Genomic DNA, 12,486 nt, shown 5'->3' with positions numbered 1-12,486 from the left:
ATGATAAATTGCTGGATAGAATGTCAGCAAATTAACTTGGTGGCCACATGGCTAACCACTCACAAAATATTGGTGGACCACACCTGTGCAGTGGTGGTCTCGTTTTCATCTGAAAGGTGAGCTTGTTTCGTTGTCCGGTTAGTCCCCGCCTGAAGCCACAGAGAGACCAAAACCGGATTCTGCCCAGGAATTCCCAGGCAGCTATTTTCACCTTTAAGTCACCTATACCAGTGAGGAACTAGACCGGACTTATTTGTCACTGCAGGGCATGTGTGTTCAGCTAGAGTGTGTTTGGAGTGCATAAAGTATATGGTGATATGATATGTTGCCGGTTTGAGCCTCTAGCATCACAGCAGGAAGTGTCGGTTTTGTTCTACAGGCTAACAAGGGTGGGGGATAGGATGTACATTTTAGATCTGTTCTAAATGTATAATAAAATATTTTATTTTCCCCCAGTTCTTCATACTCTTGTTAACATAAAAGTGGAAAAATATGTTGACCTAATACAAATATCTTTAAGTTCATTGATACAGTTGTTTCATAATAATTCATAAAGTTGTTTGATGTTTAAGTTAAAAAGATGTACTGTGCTGTTCAAAAAAAAAAAAAGTGTGAGAACTTGATTTGTGTGTTGTGTGGTCATTTTTCTGCCAGTAGATGGCATAAGCATTTAATGTTGGACATGGATGACAACACAGTGCAAGGGGCGGGCGTTGATTGAGTATAAAAAAAAATTGTGGAGTTAAAGGAAAGTTAAATTAACTCGATTTTATATCTGTTCTAAATGTATAATAAGATATTTTTTCCCCCAGTTTTTCATACTATTGTTAACATAAAAGTGGAAAAATATGTTGACCTAATACAAATATCTTTTAGTTCATTGATACAGTCGTTTCATAATAATTCATAAAGTTGTTTGAAGTTTAAGTTAAAAAGATGTACTGTGCTGTTCAAAAAAAAAAAGTGTGAGAACTTGATTTGTGTTCAGGTCATTTTTCTGCCAGTAGATGGCATAAGCATTTAATGTTGGACATGGATGACAACACAGTGCAAGGGGCGGGCGTTGATTGAGCATTAAAAAAAATTGTGGAGTTGAAGGAAAGTTAAATCAACTCAATTTTATATCTGTTCGAAATGTATAATAAAATATTTCCCCTCCCCCCAGTTTTTCATACTCTTGTTAACATAAAAGTGGAAAAAAATGTTAACCGAATACAAATGTATTTTAGTTCATTGATACAGTAATTTCATAGTAATTCATAAAGTTGTTTGAAGTTTAAGTTAAAAAGATGTACTGTACTGTACTGTTAAAAAAAGAGAACTTGATTTGTGTTGAGGTCATTTTTCTGCCAGTAGATGGCATAAGCATTTAATGTTGGACATGGATGACAACACGGTGCAAGGCGAACGTTGATTGAGTGTTAAAAAAATTTAAATATAAAAACAAATTTATTCATATATACTGTATATATATATGAATCTTACCTCTCTTCTATGCGGACCCAGAGATCATTAAAATGCCTGTGCCGCTGTTTCTTCTGCTTGTTTCTCCTTTTCTTCTTCAGCATCTTCTTCTCCGCTTTCTCCAGCAGTTCCAGACTATCCGGAGGCAGAAGCATGCGGCTCAGCCGGCCGTCCTCCAGGAAACGCCCCTGATCCTGCTCCCTTTCTGTGAGTTCGTGAAAAAAGGGCTCCAGGAAAGAGGACTCGTCATGCTGGTCCTCCGGCTCAGTCGAATCTGATCTGGATGATGATCTCCTAAATGGTTGATAAACACAGATAAGGTGAAATATTGTTGACATTCCTCCATCTTGATTTCCGTGTTATAATTGATGGCTTCCTCCATCCTTTCCCAAGATCTTTTTCTGTGATAGCTTCCTTCATGGTATGCGATGCCACACAACAGAGTGGGATGCTATGGTAAGTCGAGCATTTCCACAACACTTCATAGGTGGTCTGTGTAGTCATAGTGGTGGTACAGTTTATGAGGTGGACTATAAATAGTAATTTTTCAACACACCCTTAGAACCAATCCCAAAGACACCTGCCCCTCGTTCCATATGAGCCAAATTGGCTTCATTTGGTTTGAATGTGTACATTAGCGCAGCTTGTGGGCCGTGACTAAGCAAAACACCTGAATTTTGCCTGTGAGAATGATGCATTAGCTAGAAATTTAAGTTATGCCCAGTATTTTATATCATAATGTCTGTGTTTGATTTTTAGATTCATTATCAGGGTTTCCGTGGCTCATTAAAATGCATTAAAATACATTCAATGGGTTTCGCTAAAAAATAAGGCCTTGAATGGCATTAAGAAGCATTAAATATGTCGACATATTTATGCTTTATTTTTACATACAACGTTGTGTAAAGGAGTCACTACAACACAGTTTTAGCAGTAAACAATGTGATAAAAAAAAAAAGTCTATGTATTTGCGCAGACTGGTGACTAATTGTAATTTATGATGAACAAAAAGTCCACAAGTTGCTTCATGTTCCAAATACTAATTGCTCTGAATTTGGGAAGAAAAATGTACTGTACCTGTCACTAATGTCCAACATAAAACACTCATGTCGACTAGTTGACTATCAATGATCTAAATGATGCAACCACAGTTGTATTTAGTAACCCTATTTGTCCACTTTTATGTTAATTAATAAGTGTATGAAAAACTTGAAAAAATATATTTTATTTGGTTGGTCAATTCAAATTTCGCCTGATGTCCCTAATTTTTTAATAATCTTTTCTTTTTTTTCATAATCTCTTTTCTTCTTTTTTTTTAAAGAAAGATGATTAAAAATTTATCGTAATTAATCGCATGACTTCACTAGTTAACTCACGATTAATCACACATTTTATATCTGTTCTAATACAATATAAAAAAAACACTAGGTTTTCCTACTCTTGTTAACAAAAATGGGGAAAAAATGTTAAAGTAGTAGAAATAGTTTAAATGAATTTTTGACGTCTATAGCCGTCAATGGCAGTGAATGAGTTAAAACACATGAATCTGATTTTATTTTATTTTTTGCTTATATATTTTATAGTGGAAAAAACATTACATTTAACTTAATGCAACAGAAATTTGAAAAACAACTTATTTTTGTGACTACTGCTTTAATACAAATGGATAAAAATAACTAAAACTATTTACATTTTAATTTATTATTACATACAGGAGATGCAGAATTTTTAAGGCGCCACAGACACTCTTTGAATAAAGTAAAACTCTCCAGACACTGTGCACATAAGGCCCTCACTCTGGTCTGATTTTTTTTCTTTCATTTTTCCTATCCGACTGTTTATAAAAGCATAAAACTTTTTTGTAGATTGATGATTCATGCGCGTTAACTCTCCAGAACAGATAAATTCCGACTCGAGGAAAGCCATGACACAACTAGTCATGTTTTTAGACATACGGAGGAAGCGCGTACTGGAAGAAATGAGAATTAATCAGTGGGATAACTGCCTGCGGCTGTGATGTGATTATTTGCAGGCAACACATTTTGAAGTCTTCCCGAACATCTGTTTCAGGTCAGGTGATGAGCACAACGCGGCTATGAAGTTGCGCGAATGTTAAAAATGATTTCCGATTTGGAGGTCAGTCAGCAGCAAATGTTGGAAGAAATATTACTGGCAGGAACCTGAAACTTGTTTAAGTGATAAAACATGATGTTTTACAGATACATGCTTTTATGTTGGTTGTGTCTTTGTCTGCCTGTCTACTACTCAATGTAACAAGCTAACTGGAGCTAACGATGCCTAGCTTGACTTTCTTTTAGACATTTAGGATTTCTTTATCGTATATAATTGTCATTGTGGTTGCAACTAACATCAGACGAACTCATGTTTAATCGCAAATTTAGGGAACCGACAATTAATTACGCCGTCATTGTACGACACAGCAGAAGTCTCCGACCTAAGTGGCTAGCGGCTAGCAGTTAGCATTACCAACGAGTGTCTGGCTGGTAAGATGTAAATGAGTTTGAGTTTAATTATTTTTCAATATTTTGGACCAAGGCTATTTTGTAATTAACTTTCCATGTTTAAAGGAAGGGAATGCGCCTTAAATTGCATGTTGAGGTGTTTTCATTATTATTATTATTACTACATTTATTTTATAAAGCACCTTTTCCCATTGAAAAAGAAAAACATTCACCTCAAAATGTCAAACTTAGCCGTTTAGATGATTGGAACGCAAATTTAAGCAACGTGTTATTTTAAACATGGATTATGAATAAAATAAGAATGTTTCTGCCTCATATTGCGCTTAAAGTTGAGTATTTCATATTTATGTTAGTAACAACCAAATACATAATATAGAGCAAACTTGTCATTACAGTCAGGGTTCCATTTAATGCTTTAGATAAAACAATAATAATTAAATATTCCCCCAAAAATATCAGTCCCCCAAAAATTTTTGTCATAAAAAGATGAAAATGTTTTTTAAAAATTACCTAAAAATGTCCAAAAAGTAATCATAAAAGGTCCAAAAAGGGAGAAGAAAAGCAAAAAAAATTACCATAAAATTTTCACCAAATTTCCAAAATTATAAGACAATTGAATAAAAAGGCAGAAAAGATGTCCAAAAATGTCCAAATACAAAAGAAAGGCATACAATTACCATAAAAAAAAGTCAGAAAATGGATTAACAATAATAATAATTTTAAAAAGGCAGAAAAGAAAACATTCAAAATGTCCAAAAAAGAGGAAACCCCGGAAATGACACATAATAAATCCTGAACGGCTATAATTTTTTTATATGGAAAAATCATTTTACAAAAAAAAATGAAGACAAAGCACTATTTCTCTCCTTTTTTTTTTTTTTTTTGCTTTTTTTAAAAACGATCCGATGTGACTCAAATCCGCGATCCGATCCAAACTGACTTTTGCACCACTAATGTATACGTATGACAGGTGGTGTAATATACCTGTTTATGGGCTGCCCGGCAGGGGTGTGCTCAACCTCGTATCCCTGGCGACGAAGCACATCAATTACCGTATTGTTACCCAGGAAGTGACCTGCAAACAAAAAATATATATATTTTTTAAAGTTATTTATTTATTGCTTTACATAATCATTTCCTTTATTTCAACTCTCCACACTTTTGTTTTCTCTCTTCTGCAAGTTTACGCTGCTTTGTTATGCCTTTTCGGATCAGGCCATCCTTGTCTTAATACCCTTCCCCGTACCACCACCCGTACCGGTGCTTTTTTTTTTTTTTTCGTACCGGCTCTTCCTTATCGCTAACTTCCCCTGCTTCTGTCTTTTAACTGACCCTCTCTGCTAGGTGAAGTGGGACCATTGAGGCTTCAGGTTGCCGTGTCAAGAGGTCTCCATTCTTAGCCCGCTTGTGACAAAGGGGAGCCGGGAGCTATTGTTCGGGCCTGCTCAGCCGTGGCACCATAGAGCGGTGCGAACAATGAGACCCCCGGCACTTTAATCTCACCCACAGCTAATGGCAGAGAGCGGCTGGGCCAAGATGCACTATTGGTGCCATGATACTATCTCCCAGTTCTAAAATGAACTTTTCGGCTCATTTATTCGCACGGACTTCTCCTTATTTTATTGTCATTTTGACAGCATTTTCAATTTCATTGGCACAGCTTCACAGTGTTTTCATTGAGTCGCGCTAATGGAATAGCCGGTAGCCCCGTTTGACATTCTTTTAGAAGTTGGAAAGCGGAGCGAGCCGGCCCGCGTTTAGAAACATCTCAATGTGATTCATGTGCGTTTACGTCAGGGGATTAAGGTGGGACAAATGGAGCTGTTCGGCACAAAAGTCCAGCTTCAGAAGGGTGGGCGGGTTTCCAAACTTCAAAGGGGCGACACACACACACACACACACACTGACACAAAAAGTAAGGACATGCTAATTCGTGGATTGGAACCGTCAATTCTGTCATGTTTGTCCGAGGCCTTAATGTGTATTTCAGGTGGGATCGGCGCTGATGTTAATGTAACGAGACGTCCTAGAATGCTGCGCTCAGTGCCGGAAAAATGGAGTAGTAAAACGTTTACAGCTTTTCAGGATTAAAAGATTGCACAAACATGGCATTTTTGGTGTTTTTACACTTAAAGCGTTTAACTGTCAGTAGTAAAGAAAAAGGCATAAAGCCGGTTTAATGGTCTCACATTGACCTACTTCAACAATATTACAGTAAGTCATTGATGGAAGCTGGTGAATAAAAGCACAATTTTACACTTAAATGGACAGAAGCCTTTCCTTATTATTATTATTTTTTATGTTTAGAAAGCAGAATTTAAAGTTATGGAAGAGGATTAGGGCCAGTGAAGAGGAAAAGAAAAAGGTTGGCAGAATTCTCACTTTAAAGTCAGAATTCTGAGATTAAAGTATTCTGACTTTAATCTCAGAATTCTGACTTTAAAGGGAGAATGCTGATTTAAAAGTGAGAATTGTGACTTTATTCTCACAATTCTCACTTTAAAGTGAGAATAAGAGTAGCGCTAATAAAGTCTGAATCTTTCTGAGAATTAAGTCAGAATTATGACTTTAAAGTCAGTTTTCTGACTTTATTAGTGTTACTCTTGTTCTCACATTAAAGTGAGAATTGTGAGAATAAAGTGAGAATTGTGAGAATAAAGTCAGAATTCTCACTTTAAAGTCAAAATTCTCACTTTAAAGTGAGAATAAAAGTAGCGCTAATAAAGTCAGAATATTTCTGAGAATAAAGTCAGAATTCTGACTTTAAAGTGAGAATTGTGAGAATAAAGTCAAAATCCTGCCAACATTTTTTTCTTCTCTTCACTGGCCCTAATCCTCTTCCGTATAAAGTGATCACCATTTTGATTTAAAAAGACAGCAACATATTTGCTATTTGAGTAATGGAAAAGTAATTACAAGTAATCAAGTTACAGTACTTTAATATCATGTTACTAACTCGTAACTGTATCAGAATACATTTTTAAAGTAACCCTCCCAAACCTGCTTGCAGATTACCAGCCTGGACATCTTTGATTAAAAATGATTGATTTCCCTGAAATCCAAAGCCTACAGAAGTATGTCTGGGCTCCATTCTTAAAAGAGGGCCCCAAGTATGACGTCGTCTTTGGTGTAAGTTTCAAACAGGACAAGTGACATGCGTTGAAAGACCGTTTTCTCGTGATTGTTTCCAAAGTATTACTACATGACTGTACTAATTTGTAACTGCATTTTTTTTTTTTTTTTTGCCTTCAGGGATGTTTCCATTCGACATCACGTGACAATTTCTTTGTTTCTATTCAGCTTTCACTTTAGAGGTCAGACTATTCAATGTATTTTGTTTTTGTCTTTAAGATCAAATTTGGCTGCATCCAAACCCCCGATTCTACCTTTTCTGCTAATTTTGAGGTTAAATCTAAAAATAAAAAAAATCTGTACTGCGGCGCCTCAAGCCTGATGTTTACTTCCGGGGATTATTTATATAGGCCGATTTCATACATTTCACATTGCTGAAATGGGCCAAGAACGCTTACAATGTACAATACGTTCACTGTACACGGTTCCAACATTTTGAGATGGCTGAGATAAAGACCAGAAACAGGCCTGAAAGCTCTTATTCGCAGCCAAACTGGCCATTTATGAGCGTTTATTTCCATTTTGGCTCATCTGAATCATCGCACAATAAAGATTTGACGGTAGCGTTTGTGCTCACGCAGACAGCCCGTCAATACAACGGCAGGCTAAAAATATTACAACACATGGTAAGTCTTAAAATAGGATTCATTTTCCATCCACATCTATATTTACATTACAACTTGTTACCAGGACTCAGACGGCACTTCTCATAACATGACGACATGTTGGATAAACATGCGCTACGGGCGGCGCTGAGGCCATTCGGCCCCGTTTAGCTTTTTTCAAGCTGTGCTAAATACACATGTTCCCATAGTCGGCCCATTATCACCGTCGCTAAGCACTGAATGAAGCCCACTATTCTCGGAGATGAGAATGAGGCCGATTTTTTTAGAATTAAAAATAGGAAAATCAAATATGCAATAAATTCACCTGCTTAACTCATTTGCTCCCAAAAACGTATAAAGACGTTCTATTTAAAATATTACCAGTGTCCCCAAAATGTATTTATATGTTTTTTTTATGCAAGAGCATACAGCCTCTGAACCGAAGAGAACGGTTGAAGCAATGGTAGTTATTACAAAAACGGCCAGCAGGTGGCAGCAGAGTGTAAGAGATCAACCAGGGCCATGTTGCAACAAGTTATTTTCCACAGTGGCTTGTGAATAATGATTAAACTTAGTTATATTCTAATGCTAATTGCTGCAAAATGAAAACAGATAGAAATATACTTTTTGTTCCTGATGAAAGAAGAGACTCTAATCTTTCTTTTGGTAGGTTCCATGTTTTTATAGCACTGAATGAAGCCCACTATTCTCAAAGATGAGAACGAGGCAGATTTTTTTAGAATTAAAAATAGGCTTACAAATTGATGGAAATTGACGGAAAATCAAATATACAATAAATTCATGCCGGGGCGGGACCTGCTTAACTCATTTGCTCCCAAAAACGTATAAAGACGTTCTATTTAAAATATTACCAGTGTCCCAAAAAATGTATTTATATGTTTTGTGAACAGGTTTGTGAATAATGATGAAACTTAGCTTCATTCTAATGCTAATTGCTGCAAAATGAAAACAGATAGAAATAAACTTTTTGTTCCTGATGAAAGAAGAGACTCTAATCTTTCTTTTGGTAGGTTCCATGTTTTTATAGCACTGAATAAAGCCCACTATTCTCAAAGATGAGAATGAGACTGATTTATAGAATTACAAATTCACGCAAAATCAAATATACAATAAATTCACGCCGGGGCGGGACCTGCTTAACTCATTTGCTCCCAAAAACGTATAAAAACATCCCAAAAATGTCTTCTTTTTTTTTATGCAAGAGCATACAGCCTCTGAACCGAAGAAGCAATAGTAGTTATTACAAAAACGGCCAACAGGTGGCAGAAGAGTGTAAGAGATCAACCAGGGCCACATTGCAAAAAGGTCCCCCCCCCCCACACTATTTTAAACAGATTTGTGAATAATGATGAAATTTAGCTCTATTCTAATGCTAATTGCTGCAAAATGAAAATAGAAATATACATTTTGTTCCTGATGAAAGAAGAGACTATAATCTTTCTTTTGGTAGGTTCCATGTTTTTATAGCAATAGAACACAATATTCTGTGGGCCTTGCACAATCTGTCAAAATCCAGTAAAAACAGACGGGAGCGAAGGGGGTTGCTTCAGTGAAAATGGTTGGGGAGTGGATGAGTTTTAATAGTGGGACAAAAAAACGGGGCTCGGTACACAAAGCTCAAATGCGGGACTGTACCAATGAACAGATAACTCTAGTTTTTATCAAATGTACGTTGATTTTTAATGATTTAGTATCCCAGTGTGTATGTTAACATTGTCAATTTCATCTGAAATCCTCCCAGTTGTTGAGATACTTTCTTCCAAACTTAGCAACAGTTGGTGCCGCCCCACCACTGGCATGATGGAATACATTCGATGGCTTTTGGGAAACGCTGCACAGATGAACGGAGTGGGCGACGTTAAGTGGTCTTAACCACAATTCAATTACTGTGAGTAGCGGTGAAATATTATTTCAAGTACTGTAAGACTTTCATAACTTGCGGTGCTGATCCTTGAGAGTCTCTTAATGTTAATCTAATAATCGTTTTTACAGAAAATATTCGACACCGCTAAATGGGGGGGGGGGGGGGGAAACGGTCTAAAATGAATATTGGATTTAGTTTAGTGTAGGTTTACGAATCAAAGTTTTTCCAGTTGTGGATATTCTCAAACACACTGCCAGTCATTTACTGTAACTCTTATGTAGCAGCGTACTACGTAATACAATATATAGTGTATGTTTGACTGCCGAATATGTCATTTGATCCTAGGATTATGACGGCACAGATTTATTTCGATAACTGTGATTATAGTGCGTTACTCACCCGTCAATTCAAATGAAAATCCTATCAGACAAAACAGTCAGCAAAAAATGGGAACATCTTTTAATGCTATAAATGTGGATAAATTGGGTGGAAATTAACAACTTTATAATAGAAATAATAATAATGAGTCATTTTAATCCCATCCTTGCAGGATAAATATTTTTGTTTTAGTCCGTCATGTGGAATATAAATTCAAATCCAATGTATTTTATGTTAGACTAATAAAAGGAAATTGTACCCTTTTAAAACGACATATGACTTAGTCATCCACTTACAAGTACAGTGGAAGAACATAAGAACACACAGCAGGTTGACGTAAAGCCACAGCGAAGCCCAGGGCGAGGGTGAAGCCGCGGATGGAGCCAAACCAAACGGACCCGTGTTGTTTTAGTGCAAGCCGCCGCTCGGTGGTTGATGGTCAACTGCATGAGACTTGTTTCGCTAAGTGATGTCAGAATTTCCTCGCGGATTCGAGGGAAATTGGGACCATTTTCAGATCTTTGTTCTCTGCGGTTACAAAGAAGTCGGGTCCTTCGTTTATTTGCGGTGTTTACAGTTTTGTCTAAAAACGACGACAGTTGTTTAAGGTTAACTAAATAACCTTGGACATGGAAGAAATCATGATCATTTTTCTATTTTTTTGGGGGGGGGGGTTCTTGTTGGGGGGGTAATTTAATTAATTTTTTTGGTTGTTCGAGCTCAAACTCGACTCCATGAATCAGGGATAAAAAAATAATAAAAAAATAAAATAAAATAAAAGGAAGAAATCATGATCATTTAGTAATTTTTTTTTTTTTTGGGGGGGGGTTCTTGTTGGGAGGGAAGGTTAATTTAATTAAATTTTTTGGTTGTTCGAGCTCAAACTCGACTCGATGAATCAGGGATAAAAAAAATAATAAAAAATTTAAATAAAATAAAAGGAAGAAATCATGATCATTTATTTATTTATTTTTTGGGGGGGGTTCTTGTTGGGGGGGAAGGTTAATTTAATTAATTTTTTTGTTGTTCGAGCTCAAACTCGACTCGATGAATCAGGGATAAAAAAAATAATGAAAAATTCAAATAAAATAAAAGGAAGAAATCATGATCATTTATTTATCTTTTATTTTTTTTGGGGGGTGGGGTTCTTGTTGGGGGGGAAGGTTAATTTAATTAAATTTTTTGTTGTTCGAGCTCAAACTCGACTCGATGAATCAGGGATAAAAAAAAAAAAAAAAAATTAAAATAAAATAAAAGGAAGAAATCATGATCATTTATTTATTTAGTTTATTTTTTGGGGGGGGTTCTTGTTGGGGGGGAAGGTTAATTTAATAAAAAAAAATTGTTGTTCGAGCTCAAACTCGACTCGATGAATCAAGGATAATAAAAATAATAAAAAATTAAAATAAAATAAAAGGAAGAAATCATGATCATATGGAACTGATTTGCACCTTTTTAATCAATTTAGGACCATGTTCTCTATTTTTTTTTACCTGCTGAACTGCTTCATCACGAGTTCAATAATTCACCACAAGGGGACTTGTTATCATGGTCATCCAAATTCCGAGAAGAAGTTTTGATGAAGAGATACTAGACAAAGCCGCAGCAGAATCACAACGCATAGCGTGCCGAAGCCACGGGACCACCAAGAAATAAGGCAATCTCAAAAAGCTCTCAAAGTCTTTGTTTTCCATTTCGTTCAAAGGATGGGGAGAGAAAAAAAACTCACAAATTTGCAAGAAAAAAACCTCAGAAACGTACAAGAAATACACGTAGCGTACTAAACAGATGTTTGTGCCAATATTTTTCGGTCGGGTTTTCAAATAAGGAGATAGTAATGGCTTTAACCATATCATGTTAAGCATCCGCACTTTGAAGCAGACCCTGAGGATCAAGCATTTAAGTTAATTTGTTAAAATAAATATTTACTTGTACATTTATGTTTCCAGAAATATTGTTTACACATTCATACATTTTGGTATTTTTTTTGTACAAGTATCTAAGTTGATGTGTCGAATCTGCTGCGCTCCGTCATTCACTTGCATTTACCTAAAGTATGCTAGCTTCTGATTGGTTAGTGTTTAGTCAGCTGATCAGGGATCAGGAAGTGTTGTCGCTCTAGCTGCCGTGGATGACGAGTAAAGTTTAAATTAAGAATAAATTCGTCTTCATCTTGCCTTTGCATTTTATAAACAGTGTCTCATTAACCACCAATGAATCCTCACATTAGGCTATAGCTACGCTACGTGTATTTCCGCTAATCTGCCACTTTATAAAGCCGTAAATTTGCAACTTTATAAAGTCTCTCTAATATATATATATATATATAGATACGTGGCCCTAATACGCCATTGTACCTTTAGTATCTCATTGTAGACAAAGATTTGTGAGTTCTCTCAAAACACACCGCAGCATTTGTGTGATGGCAAAGGAAGCTTGTTTAGCATCAAAAAAAGCTTAAGTAGTAAATTGGCACCTAAATAGTACAATGTGCAAAAGCTTTATGCTCCCTTGTGAAGGATAAAATTGACTGACCATT

General features: G+C 36.1%; 1 protein-coding gene across 1 annotated transcript in view; it reads right to left on the bottom strand.

The window, feature by feature from the left end:
- trabd2a (TraB domain containing 2A) overlaps nt 1–12,486 on the bottom strand; it is a 58,305-nt gene that overhangs the window by 3,227 nt on the left and 42,592 nt on the right. The window contains exons 5-6 of the mRNA XM_077542763.1: nt 4,932–5,022; nt 1,486–1,758 (exon numbers count right to left, since the gene is read on the bottom strand). Coding sequence (XP_077398889.1) covers nt 1,486–1,758; nt 4,932–5,022 — 364 coding nt within the window. The remainder of the gene's footprint in view (nt 1–1,485; nt 1,759–4,931; nt 5,023–12,486) is intronic.

Source organism: Vanacampus margaritifer, chromosome 14 (assembly GCF_051991255.1).
Source record: "Vanacampus margaritifer isolate UIUO_Vmar chromosome 14, RoL_Vmar_1.0, whole genome shotgun sequence".
NCBI classification, from domain to species: Eukaryota; Metazoa; Chordata; class Actinopteri; order Syngnathiformes; family Syngnathidae; genus Vanacampus; species Vanacampus margaritifer.
Note: the sequence above shows the minus strand (reverse complement) of the source record. Positions and strands in the feature narration are given on the sequence as shown.